At 45.8% G+C, this 14146-nt stretch overlaps 1 protein-coding gene across 1 annotated transcript in view; it reads left to right on the forward strand.

The window, feature by feature from the left end:
- E2F1 (E2F transcription factor 1) overlaps nucleotides 1-14146 on the forward strand; it is a 718581-nt gene that overhangs the window by 116494 nt on the left and 587941 nt on the right. Inside the window, exon 2 of the mRNA XM_069652146.1 lies at nucleotides 9416-9506. Within this exon, the coding sequence (XP_069508247.1) occupies nucleotides 9416-9506 (91 nt within the window). The remainder of the gene's footprint in view (nucleotides 1-9415; nucleotides 9507-14146) is intronic.

Below are 14146 nucleotides of genomic sequence, written 5' to 3' on the forward strand. Positions count from 1 at the left end.
CCTGAGGGCTTCACATCCAAGCTCACTTTGGGTGCCAAGTCCCTCTGGTTCCACATCAACAAACCTCTCCTTCAAGACACGCATAGCTAAGAAAACTCAGCTTGGTCTTGGCTCTCCCTCATGCGGAAAGTCAAGCCCTTCCTCCCTCCGACAGCTTTAGATCCACTGTTCAAGCACTAACCCTATCCGACCTGGGTGGGGGCAATGCCCTCCTCAAAGGCCTCCTGTGGTCCTCCCTTGTGCTCCTGAGAAGTGTCCTACAGATGGCAGCATGCATCAACAAGGGTTTATGCAGATACAACCACATCACCCCGGCCCTTATCGACCTTCACTGACTCCCACGAATCACCTTCAAGCCTTGCTGCATCATCTATAAGGCAGTCGACCTCTAGTCACTGAGCTATCTCGCGGAAAAACTCTGCATCTCCGGCGTACAGCGCACCACCAGAAGCCAGGACATGTGCAGACTTGAAATCCACCGCTGCAAAAAGGAAGGCACCCGAAAAACAAGCCTTCTCTGCCTATGCCCCAAGACCATTGAACCTTCTCCCCGTCAGCATTTGACTTGCCCCCACGCTCCGAGAACTCTTGAAGGATTCTCTCCTCCTCAACACCTAGACAATCATGTCGCCCACCGCACCACCTGACTCTCTAGACATCTGCCCCTCTTCTCCCCGCCAGTCTGTACAGCTGTATCTCTACTCTGTGCTGCTCTGTATCTTACCCCCCCTCCCACCTCCCTTGCGCTGTATAGCTGTTCTGTTGTAACCTCTGAAAAGCACTGTGTTGTGTATCTGTTTTGTTGTATACCTCTGTAAAGCGCTGCGTTGCTTTTTGAAGTTAGGTCCGAGCTCAATAAATACCATAATAATTGCAACCAATGTCAAATCTTATTGAGGCTCACACTAAGAACCAACAGTTTGCCAAGACCTGCCGGGTTTTAGTAGACTTTCCTCCCGAGTGTATTGCTCAGTGGAAGCTTAACACACGTGGTGCAGAGGGCTCGAATGAAAAGGTGGGAGGAATTCCACCTGGCTTACCACTAGGCTGCAAGGGAAAAGTAACAAGTCAGGAGGGTTGTATGGCACTTTGAATTGCAGATGATGAAGGATCGAAGTGACACCTAGCTAGGTAGTCTTAGATATGCTGAGACAGCTCCTGTGCAGATGAAAGAACAATAGTCCATAAGTCAGAGGTGTCCATGTCAGTTGCCCAAAATGGACGCTACAATTCAAGAGCCAACAAGGGACTGAGAAGTGAGCAGGAGGTTGACCCAAATGGCATGAGGGCGCAACTAAGGGATACGGATCCAAAACACTTCTCCTGGACAAAAGAACAGACTTCCACCAATGGCTAATAGAAGGTCAGGAATAACAAGGAAGTTTAAAATGACTGCGCTCCACATACTAGTGAACAGGGTGAACACAGGAAATAGGGCACACAACCTAGGGCAGAACTGGAGAATCCAAGACAACCAAGGAAGCAGGAACTGGGGCTATGATCTCAGTTGCAGTCCGTAGGTCCTAGTGCAGATGGATATCCAAAATAAATCCTTGTAACTAGTACAGTCCAACTATCAATATGCTATTCAAATAACAAAGTTCCAAGGGCGACCTAATACCAGCCCAGTTTTAATGCACAATTCAAAAATCTGATGATAACCACCTGTAAATCGGGTACAGGGAGCTCCAATATTAATCCAGGGACTGATGTAGAAGTCAGAAAATACGGGAATATCACACTATAAATTCACACAGGTAAATGCTACTCGTACTACGGATAGTGTTGAGAAGCAGGATTCTTTTTTCCGACGTGGAATAAACCCACTCAATGCATAGGACATAACGTTCGACGTGAGGATGTTTCTAATATGCCGAGAGATGTTGTCTACTGCCAGAGCAACCACCTTAGCAGCTGCCGAGATGTGTTCGGTACCAGACTGTCGCACTAGTGTCCAATATTTTAGATTTAAATCGGTCTAAGAATTGGGAAAAAGTATACCAATGCAACATATTTTCCGATGCCAATATTTAATAGTTTCAGAAAAAAGAAAATTGTTTTATGTCCAACTTTATTCCGAGAACTGCTTCACCTTTTTATATTAATGAGGAGTTGGGTTGGTGACCACAAAAATTCCATGTTGTAAATTGATGCGCTCATGAAGTCAAGCAGTGTCAATTTTGGTCTCTTTATTGTGAAGTATTTGAACTTATTGGGGCTCATTATGGGTCCAGCGATAACTGTGCTGGTGATACTGGCGGGTTGCCGCCGGACCCGTAATGATTTACTGGTGCCTGACTTCCCAGTAACACCGGGGATTACAACCCCGGCGGACCGGAGAGTCAAGCGCCAGAAAATTGTAAGTCCCCATTCCCATAGAGTCCAACAGGACTCTATGGGAGTGGGGACGATAACACTGGCACCGTAACAGTGCCTGTGCTTTTGTGAAAACACTGCGGGCGGGTGCTGTTCCGCCTGGCAGGTCTGACCTCCCGGGCAGGACGCCACCCGCCCGCAGAGTTTTAGTGTACCGGTCTGGAAACAACGGTGCTGGTAAGCTTACCGCCACCGTTGTTTCCAGACCGGCACACTTGGAATGAGGCCCATTGTCTAGAATAGTCATTCATGTTTTTCTTTGTATGGATTTTTGTCCAAATTGTAATGGAAACATTCGTGAGATAACCTCAGGTACGTTGCATTTTCCTTTCTGTGGACAAGTTGTGTCCATTTCTTTTGAGGTATTGTGGATGGCTTCCCCACTGTTGTGAATTAGGGACCACATTTAATTCTATGATTTTTATTTGAAATAAAACAAAATATTTAGATTAAAACAGCCTTCTTGTTGTATGTTGGGGATAGGGGCTGTTAATCGATACTTGTAGAACTATGGGGAAAGTAAATCTATTCCATAGATCTCATTGCAGTATAGGTAGGGGGATCCTACACACGCCTCTTCCCCAATGTATGAAAGGTCTGGAATGAAAAAACATAATTTGGGTCAGCAAATAGCACATCAGGTCTTCTGAACCCATGGCATCATTGAATGTAAAGGTTATGACTTTCTGGCTGGCAGTGACTCACTAGAATTTGGGAAATTGTTTTGTTGGGGATCAGATTTGTTAGTAAGACCGGAAGCTTTCATTTTTTAAAATGGATCCAGCCGTTGCTCTTAAGGTTAAACATATTACAAGAAAGTAGAGATTGTGTTTCCTTCATTTGATGTCTAGGTCTTGCTCTGAGGAAGTGGTGTGTTACATTTCGTTGTATATGAGAGAGGCAGTTCTAATCTATTTGTGGAGGACCCCTTTATCATTTGATGGCTTGTCTGGCTAAGGTGGAAAGACTTCTTTGATGACAGAGTAGATTAGGTACATGATTGTTTTTGCCTATTACGCTGCAGGTGTTGGCTGAAATATGTTCTGCTGCAAGGGAGATAAAAAAAAAAAAACATGCGTTTGTGCAGCCTTGTCCAAATGTGTGGATGAGCTGGATCCAGTCCGCATTGGCAGGTGTGTGCTGAAGGCTTCTGTTTAGTGATTTATTGTACACTGGGTTATGAGTTATAGTTCACGCTGTTTCACCGGTTTTGTACTGGGAGTTGGCAACCTTATATCTAAGGACTGGGATAAGTGAGAGGTTATGATTAGACTGTACCTGTTGTCCTTCCTTCTTGTTCTACTCCTCATCTCATTCCGTATATCTCACTTCCTCCTATATGATAAGGGGTGCAATTGCGTAGACTAGGTGAATTGCAGGCAGTTTCCTGGTTAAGGAGGAGTTTAATACCCAGAAGAGGCAAGTATTTGCCCTTTATAAAATGGTTTTGTCCGGAGACAAGCTGATCACTTCATTTTTGATTGATGACAAAGTGGGGTTAGAAATAGTTACCCGCACATAATCTAATCTAGGCATTCTTTGTGCTAGCACAGAACTAGGCTGTAGAAGGGCAGAACTGAGGGTATTGTGGGATGTTAAGAGGTTTGAGGATGTTGTGGCAGTCATGGGAAGGGTACAGAGGTTAAAATATCAAGTGGCAAGCTACTAGCCAGGCATGAGCCTCGAGCCCATCTATTCTCCACATACACAAAGCACCCCATTTCTTACTTGCCAAGAGTCAATTATCACTAGCCAATGGCTAGTGGCGAATGCACATTTTTGAGGCCCGACTGGTGTGTCCAAATGAGCAATACTCTGCTCTTGAAGCATTTTGTTCTTCTCACCCCCTCTGCTGCTGTTTACCTGGCACGGTGCAGGCCTTCTGCATTCCCTCTATCATCTCGCCACTTTCCCACCACTTCTCTCTCATGGTCTGTTCTTTTCTGTTTGGCATTCATTTCCGCCTCCCGCCTCATGGCTAATTCGACTTAGAAACCCTGTTGATGACACTTCTCTGCTTTTTCCCATGTGCTTGAGTGATCATCAGTCCCTCTCTTCACTCGTGCAGGTTTTAGGTTTGGATTTAGTGGCAGTTAGAAATGTTATGTTTATCTGCTTTTTTCAGCTTGCTCGTGCCCTTATCATTTAATCTTCCTAAGAGTGTTGGAGCGAAAGGGCATCTTCTTGGGAGTTGTGTTTTAAATGCTTCCAGAATGTTCTGGGTAACCAGCATCTTTGCAGTCCGTGGGCCCTCAGGATAAACAAATCTTTGACCAGTGAAAAGTGTGCCCAAGTGGAAATGTGGATTAAGGGAATGTATGCACATCAGAAGAAATAGTAGAGCTTGCACTCGGTTGCTTTACTGCTGCTTGTCATATTGCAAGTTTAGTTGGTTTGGACCCGAGTGTGATGCGAGAATATTGGTTGCAGTGGCAAATTTCCCAGCATCCTGTAGTGTTCTGTGACTCAGTTTAGAACATGTAACCCCTTTCGAGCATCTAAGCCCTGTCAAATGCATGCTGTGAGCTGGTGTGCCCCACGTCCTGGATTCATGGTGACTTGCATCATTCTCTGTTATGGTTTGTTGCTTCCGCCTCACAGAAGCTCTAAAATGCACTGCTTGGACCATCATGAATACCTCCCTCTAGGGACATGCCCCCCTTTGGGCATTACTGTTCCACCACATCTCCTAGTCTTTATAACAGCATTGTCCCACAGGTTCTTGGATTTCCACTAGGCTCTGTCCTCTGTTGCTTCTCAGGGCTTTGGATTTTCACTCTTTGTGATGTACTTTCAAGTAGAAGAGTTCTTCTGGTGGGCAAGTGCTGCACAGTCTTGAAGGACAGTGGGGGCAAAGCCTGCCTGCAGGCACTGTTACTACAGTCCACTCTGTTCCAACTATGTCCTATGGTAAGTAAAGGTGTAGCATGAGCTACTGAGTATTAAAAGGTTACTGAGAGTTTCATGTGAATTAGTGCAGAGGGTAGAGACTTTTAGTAGTACCCCATGAGCATGCTCAAAACGCTGTAGTAGTCGGCAACAATCGTAGATTGTGAAATGGCAGACATCCCACCAACCTCCATTTCTCCAGTTCTTATTACTTATTGAGTCTTGATTGCATCTGCAACCAGGGGTTACTACAGACTATTATTAACTCTGCCCCCTTGTCGTAAGGCAAACTTCAACTACTCACTCTGCCATGTCTGTGCTGATGGGACTACTAAAATGGGTGAGGGGTTTTCAGAGCAAGCCAGGGATGAATGTGGCTGAGAGCACACCTCACCAAACCAGACACCACGTGTTAACTCGTGATCACTTATGCAGAGTAAATAAAGACTGATGTGCAACTGTTCACACGTGCTTCCTAACTTCCTATATTAGATCAGGGTAGAAAGCTTCGGCTGCCTGCCAGACGGCCTGTATATGCACGTAGAGTGACTGTGGTGCCTTTCATCAGCTCTGTGATGGATGCATGTCAAAGTTGCATCATGGTCAAGTTTAATCCAGGCCTACTGTGTATGTTGGGAGTAGGGGGGGGCAGTGGATGTTGCCTGTAAGAGCTTCTATCTTGCCTTGTTCATTGTTCTATAAAAGTGATTCAACAGTCCCTCACTTTAACTCAAGCTCGAACATCTGTGAAATTTAAAGGGGGACCTACAACTAAGAAGAGAAGCTTGCAGCCTGCCTGGAAACCAACACAACTGTGGTGTGCATCTTTGTGGAGGCTCGGTTATACAACCGCCCATTGTGTTTGTCTGGCCTACCATGTAAGCGAGGGTGGGTGGAGTTGTAGAACATGTCTGTAAAACGAACCTCATTTCTTTAGCTAAAATGATATTCTTGCTCCAGGGTTTTCACGCCCATGGCAGTGCAGTGTGCCCCTCTATAATATGATATGCTAGGTTATTTATAATGCGCTTAATACCCGGAGGTTTCTAAGCGCAGACCCGTGCCGTCTTGCTTCCAAGGCGAGCATGTTGCCCCTATGGCCAAAGCTATTGCTACAGATGAGTAAGAAGGGAACAGGTCTTATAAAGGAGAATAGTTTGTGGAATGGCAACTGGCAGATGCCGTTGGCATGCACTTAACAAAGTATTGATAGTTATTGTTCTGTGCCTTTTAAACCAATGAGGGTTAATACAAGAAGTTTGCCAATCAAGGGAGAAGCCTACTGGCTGGGCTCCTCAATGTGCATGCATCTGCTGAGGCTGCTTTTATATAGAACATATATAAAACGAAGGCAGCAAATGTGGGTGGGATGACTTGGCATCTGGGGAGTCATGGAACAGATTTCTACCACTAAAAACTATTTTTCCAGAATTCATCATTGTTAATCCAACCACCTTCACATACAAAACTTAAAACATTATTTAGTTTAGTGATCGCAAAGATGGGCATTTAATAATATTGTCATTACAATACCTACAGTTGTTATCTGAGCTTAGTTTACAGATAAATAAAATTTCACAAGTGTGTATCAAATTAAGCCTGAATCTCAGGAATGTCCTTAGGTGATGTCCATCAGGGCATTTTTAAATTGGATGGTGTGGTCCCATAGTGCTTATTCAAGAGTTAAATCATTGAATAATTTGTAACTACCCCTTCTATCACAGGTTTTAATCCAGTCACTTTCATATAATTTATGTTTAACACCCTCCGAATTCAGAATTACATTTTCACTAATTGTGTTGAAAATGGGTAAGAGTTCCAAACATTATGCTTTGAAACTTGCCAGACAACCAGGGTCTGGTCTCACTAGCTGGTACAATAAAATATGATACAAGGTATTCCCCCTGCCATAATTATGTTTCTAAAAACAGCCATTGCTCTCCAGAGGACCATAGCATGCATTGAAAGTAAGCCCAAGTTATACTTTAACATCACAGCAGGGACACAGTTGGGCAGATAAAAGTGCTTTGCGCCAAATCTTCCCCTCCAATTTTTTAAAATTAAATTCTTCAGATAGGGAATTCGTTTCTAGACCATACAAAATAACTGCGAGTACCTTAATGTTGTAAAATGTTATCAGTGGAACTAAGGTAAACCTACAATATTTCTGTGCAATGTACTGCATTTTTGCTCCAAATTGCTCACCCTTCTCATAGAGCTTGGCATAATGCATCGTACGATGAGTAACCTTAGTAAGAACAAAACCGACATTTTTCATGTTCTATACCACCTCCAATTTTGCATCCACCAGCTTCCAGGAGTACTTAACCCTAGTACTCGTAAAGCACATTATATTTGGTTTTGATGGGTGCATTTTTAATTCATTATTTTTGTATAGGAATTGAAACTAGTAATGAGATGATGTAGTCCCGATTGAGTATGATCTAGTAATAAAACATCTGGATAGCTTAGCCATATTTTCTCCCCCGCAATTTTGGGGGCAGGAGGGCAAAAGCTACAGGATTCAAGTTGTCCCCCTAATCTGACAGGTAAAAATAAAACCAGCAGGGGGCCAGCACACACCCTGGTATGAGCCCCTTGCTAGTTGGTATTTCCCTCATAATTGTGCCATTGATGTAGAGTTTGTCCAGAATGCGTTGTACTAGCGTGCAAATTAACCAAGATGGACAATGTGTTTGGAATGCCCCATTTTTGCAATTTCAACCACAGGCGGGTTCGATCAACCATGTCAAAAGCCTGGGTCAGGTCTACACAGGCAACGTACAATTGATGTGCACTTTTCCCACAAGCGTATTGTTGAAGAGACCATTTAACCCTGTGCCAATACCCCTCCTGAGGCCAGTTTGAAACCTTGATAGCCGGCCAGTTTTGGACAGCCATTCTTCTATTTCTTTAAGAATAAGCTAAGAAAGAGAGGGTCTATTGGCTGGTAACTGGCTGGATTAGTGCAATCTCCCTTTTTATAGATGGGGATGATAATGGAGGTTTTCCACGTTTGTGGTGGTGTTCTTGTTCTCAACATATTAAATGATCTATTTTCAGTTCTTGGCCTTTCTCCTCGTACCACTACTGTCTGCATGCTTTCCCAGGAAATTATAAGGCTCTTTTCTTTCAGAAAGACTTGCAAGCGAGTTGGCATGCTTGAAACTTGGAGAGATCTATGGAGGGCTTCAGGGTTCCTTCCGAGTCTAACTGAAGAGGCGTGTCTCGGGGGCAGGTATGGAGGCTGGGCACTGCATAGGTGCTTCTTCACGTGAATACTGAGTGATGCTTTTAGCAAAGGGATGTGCTCTGTGACTTGTTTCACAGGTCCTTGTTTGTGGTACTTGCTGCAGGAGCCCCTGGGGCATTAGTCAGTAGTTGCCTTGACACCTTTCTTGATTAGATATGGTACGGTTGCAAAGTTTATTTTTCTCTTAGTATCTGTGCAGTTCCTCTGCCGTGCCCCCTTCTTTTCATACCAGACCACTCAACAGCAAGTGTTTTTTCTAGCTTGCCTTGTTTTGGTTGGCTGATTATTTTATATGTATTTATTTTAGATGATTCTCGCATGTATGATGAGGTTCACTTTAAATAAAATACTGTCTTCCTTTCTTTTATTGTTGATTTGTATTGTACACAGTTTATATAGCAGGGATGTAAATCGATTTGATGAGCAGGTGCTAAATACAACCCCTGGGTATCTGGTGTGACAGAGTGCGGGCGTACCACTGGGGAAACTAGGAGCCATTACACTTAATATGCAAACTATAACCTTTTATCTGTTGCAAGTGGCCATTTAGTCTCCGATACCTTCTACAGGTTTCCTTATAATGTTGTAACACAAATTCTCAAACACCTAGTTAATGTCGCATAGGAATATTTGTATAGCACCATTTGGCCTGGGGAGGCCAAATGGCTTCCAGTTAGTGGTTGGCAAGCTAAGCAGGCTCTTCTGGGCTACAAGCAGCAGCTAAATATCTTCCAACAAGTTTGATTGTTGTTTTGCATGTTACTGTTTACGAGAAATTGTGAAGTTGTACATTTTGTTGTATAATTTTTGTTTTCCACAATATTCAACTTTCCTAACACCTCTGTGTACCTAGTTATAAACATTTCCTCTGTTAATGGAAACTGTTTGGTTTGTCAGGTAAAACGGAAATTGGATTTAGAAACGGATCACCAGTACATCGCCGAAGCAATCCAGACTCCTCATACCAAACGAACATTTGCATTGAAAGGTACTTGTAACTCCTTTTCAAAATGGGTAATTACTGCCAAAAATGTTGGGTTTTCCCAAGAAGTTGCTAACCTTGGAAATTGAATATCTGGGTTCTGATAGCAGTAGATTGGGAAAATCGCTGTCTCCCGGAACTCGTATTGTAAATATGTTATGTGAACTAAAATTCCATGTTTCCCATAGTCTTATCCTATTTACATGTGACTGAACCTTTCCCATTGAAACTTGTGTGTGCTTTTTAATTTGTCGCAACCTCCATTATATGCTAACGTAGTGCTTTTGGGGAAATTCAAATCTAGGTGTGCTTTTTAACTACCAATCCTCAGCTGCTAGGCCGCCTGGTGAGCTGCCTTGTGCCGGTGCAGTATCTACTCCTGTCCCACTCCCCTCTTTACCATCGCTATGACTCTCTCCATCTCTCCCATCTACTCTAACAGCTATGCTATCACCTATTCTCCCCTCCCCCTCTCACTAAGTCTGGTAGTACTACGCTGACAAAGATCTCCTTTCTTGCAATCCTGGTTTACCTATCGCAGACACCCAATTCAGTACCACTTCCAGACAAATTGTCACTGACATTCTCTTCTGTCGCCTCTCCAGATCTATGGACTCCTCATCTGATTTCAACGCTCTCCCCTTTCTCTTCTTCACTCATTAATGGTGGCATTAGATGGGAAGTTCTCTTGGCTGGCTTCTCATCCACTATCCTGGCCCAGGGTCCTCAACCTAATCTCTTCCTCTTTACCCGGCGGCTGCTGTCTCATCAACTTCCTTCCTGCTCCTGCTACTCCCCCTTCCTCTCTCTCAGCACCTCCTTCACCACCTCTGACAGGTGCACCACCACTCCCTGTGCCCCTGCCCGGAAAACCTTTAAGGCATGTGACCGGCTTCACCTAGCCACACTCAATGCTCGTTCTTCTATCAAACATTCTTCCGACATCTGCCTCCTTATTGAAGACGACATCGACGTCCTCGCTCTCACTGAGACGTGGTTCAATGCCAGCTCAGTCACTACTTTTGACTCCCTTCTCCATGATGGCTACAAGATCATCTCAAAGCCTCGTCTCAACCGGACTGGCGGCGGTGTAGCCTTGATCCTCCCTGAATGGGACCCTTTATTCCCTCAAACCCACCCAGCCATTCACCTCCTAGCAAGCCTGGTCTGCAAGATTGGCATCTCTCCCACTTCCTCTTTGACTGTTGATACTATCCACAGGTCCCCCAAGCCCCAGCTTCCCTTTTCTCTCAGAATGGGACGATTTCTTCTCTTCTCTCCTGTCCTTCTCCTCCTTCTGGGTGACTTCAACATTCACTTAGACTCTTCAATCACAGCCTCTATTCTCTTCCGTGACTTCTGCACCTCTTGCCCTCTTCATTCTCCCCTCCGACCCTACCTACTCAGCTGGACACACTCTCAATGCCTTCATTCATTCTGATCTCTTGCTCTCCACCCCTCTCTCCATCCTGTTCTGACCACACTCTCCTTTCTCCCACCCTGGACCTCTCTGCCCTTTGACCGAACTTCCCCAGCTCGGACAGCCTCGTTCGCAGATGTCGGTCCAATGTTGCTGGTTTCACTACCCCCTTCATCCCTTCCCCTCCTTCAACTTCTGACTCAACTATTGACTCCGCTTTCAACAACCTCTCTTGCTTCTCTAACACCCTCGATATTCTTGCCCCCGTCATGAGGATCCGCCTAAAACCTGCTTCCAAACGCAACACTTGCTCTGACTCTGATCTAGCAGCCCCGAAACGCAAGTGCAAAGCACCTGAACAGATGTGGCAGACCTCAAGCTCAATCTCTGATAAACTGGCATGTTGCCTTCTCCAAAGGCAATATCGTCTATCCATTTGCTCCAATGAGAGGGCTCACATCCAGGCATGAGCCTCTGGAGCATTTAACAACACTACTAAACTCTTTAAAATTTGCAAGGAACTAGCCAATCCTTCAGCAGTCTCTACCTCGCCTCTTCCTTCCTGGCCCTCAGCACTGCAATGGCCACCCACCTCACTGCTAAAACATAATACATTCTCAGTCCTCTCTCTTCCTCCCCCCGACCCCTCCACCCATCTGCCTGCCACCCTCTGCCCCTTCATCCACTCTTTACCCTTTTCCCCTATCACGCCAGACGAAGTCACTAGAGTTGTCTGCTCTATGAAAGTCTCTTGCAAACCGGTCTCCCCCTGTTCTTCCAGAACTATTGAGGACAATATCGGCTCCTTTGCCCCCACACTCATGGATTTCTGCAATCACTCTCTTGCCGCTGGGTCTTTCCCCTCATCCCTCAAGCACTCTTGTGCGCCCCCTCCAGAAAAAGCCTTCTGCCGACCCCTCATGTCCGGCTAACTACTGCCCCATCTCGCTCACTCCCTTCCTTGGGAAAACTTCTTGTAAAGTTGGTCTTTCCCCAACTGACATGGCATACTGAGCTTGTTGGTTGCCTGCACGACCATCAATTTGGATTCCGAGCATCCAGAGGCACAAACTGCTCCATGATACACTTGGTATCTCGGAGCGGGCACTGGACTGGCTCACCTCCTTCCTCACTGACCGTCCCTCGTAGGTTATCCTGGGTTCTTTCTCCTCACCCCCTTTGATCTCCACCTGTGGCATTCCCCAGGGCTCTATGCTTTCACCCTGGCTCTTTAACATCTATCTCGCCCCTCTTGCTCACCTTATCTCCACCTTTTCCCCGCACTTCCAGTCTTATGCCGATGACACTCAAATCATCTTCAGACTACCCTCTGCATCTTTCCCGACGACCTCTGTCATTCCTGATTGCCTGTCATTCCTGATTGTTTGTCTGCCATCCAGGCTTGGTGTACCTCCAACGATCTGGGTCTCAAGGCCAGCACGACTGAGATTCTTTCTATCGGGACTCCTGTTCCCTCTCTTCTACCTTTACTCTGGCCACCCTCAATGGGCATTACACCCTCTGCCGCCTCTGAGACTAGAAACCTGGAAGTCATCTTCTACTCCTATTTCTTTCATTACTCAAATCCTGGACCTTGCCCACTTCCAGCTCTACCTCCTCAGGGTCATCCTCCCTTTCCTCACTTTCCCCCAGAAGCTCGATGTCTCCAGAGCTCTGCTACTCTCCAGGCTGGACTACTGTAACAGCCTTTTCCTTAATCTACCTTCTTCTATATGTCACCTCCAGCTAATCCAGAATAGGGCTGCAAGACTTATCCATGGCCTTAAGTCCTAAAATCTTTCCACTGGCTCCCGATCAAATTTAAATCCCTCTGCATCATCCATAAGGCTGCTCGGCGTGGGGACCATGCTATCTGCAAATTGCTCTCACCAAATATTCTCCTTCCAGATTCCTCCTGCTCCAACTCTCTGCTTGTCAAGCGCTTCTCTAAGCAGCGAGCGGATGTCCGTTTCCTCTTTTCGGCTGGTTCCCTTCTCTGGAACAGCTACCCCCTTTCTCTCTGCCTTTAGCCGAATACCCTAAAGTTCCACAAGCACCTCAAGATATCCCTCTTTTACTCCTCCTTCCCTCTCTCCCTCCTGTGCTAAACCCCACAGTCGCTGTGATTGGTGGCCTGGGCCCTTATGTGTCCTTTCGGGTCCTGGCCTTTCTGTACGATCACTCTGAGCATCCCCCCCACAACCGCCCCCGAGCCCCATGCACTTGCCTTCAGGCCCCCAGTTTGTCCTATGCTGCCTCACAGGCCTTACCATTTAGGCTGTTCCATCCAGTGGTCACAGCCTGGCACTTCCCTGTTGCCTTGCAACTGTCTCCCTGGCACTTTTCCCCTCTTTGGATCCTGTATTGCTCTCCCCAAAGTGCATGGAACAAGCATAAATCACCAATGCAATTACAGAGCAAATACTTTAAACGTAGACCGACGCAATAACTCACAGCCACGCATTCTTAGAAGATAATCGGCTCTTATATGGCTATTTATTCAAAGCTTAGAAGTACATAGAAATAACTCACAAAAATAATATGGACATAAATCACAGAAGAAGTAAAGAATTCAAAAGGAAATTCATCACCGTGAGCGTAACAGAATTCCTCATCTCGCCCAGAAGCGGCTGTAAGCCCCCGGGAACAGCCAGGCCGAGAGCACCACAGCTCACAGGAGGGCCGGACGTAAGCGTCCTTCTCCGGCTGAAGTCTCACCTGACCACCTCCGGACTTCCGCATATATACACACTCCACAAAGGGGAGTCAATTCTCGAACCTTCTGGAAATTGCACTTGCGCAGTTGAGGAACAGCCGTTGGTTGCCAGCTGGGTCAATTGAGAGCTCCCCCCAAGAAGTGCAGTGCCTCCCTTCTCTAAAAACACGCTCCACGGAGAACAGTAGCAAACCATAACAAAGTTAGCTTTCCCAGCAGAAATGTCCTTGACCGCATACCAGGTTTGGAAAGCATGTTTTTCTCAACACCGTGAATCTAACACTCAGCAAAATGTGTGCAGCTTTTCACAGCAGCATGAAGTAAATATCCATCATGGCTCTGAGCGCTCCCAAAATGCATTGCGCATCAGCGCCATTTTAGTTCAAGCATAACGGATGCCCTAGTACTAACCCCCTTTCCCCGGTCCCTTCACTCTCTCTCTGCACTTGCACGATCCAAATGTTCACAAGGCTTAGGACTGCCTGTGTTTCTGTATTTTGCATATTCCAT

Source organism: Ambystoma mexicanum, chromosome 3p (assembly GCF_040938575.1).
Source record: "Ambystoma mexicanum isolate Mex_15411 chromosome 3p, UKY_AmexF1_1, whole genome shotgun sequence".
NCBI lineage: Eukaryota > Metazoa > Chordata > Amphibia > Caudata > Ambystomatidae > Ambystoma > Ambystoma mexicanum.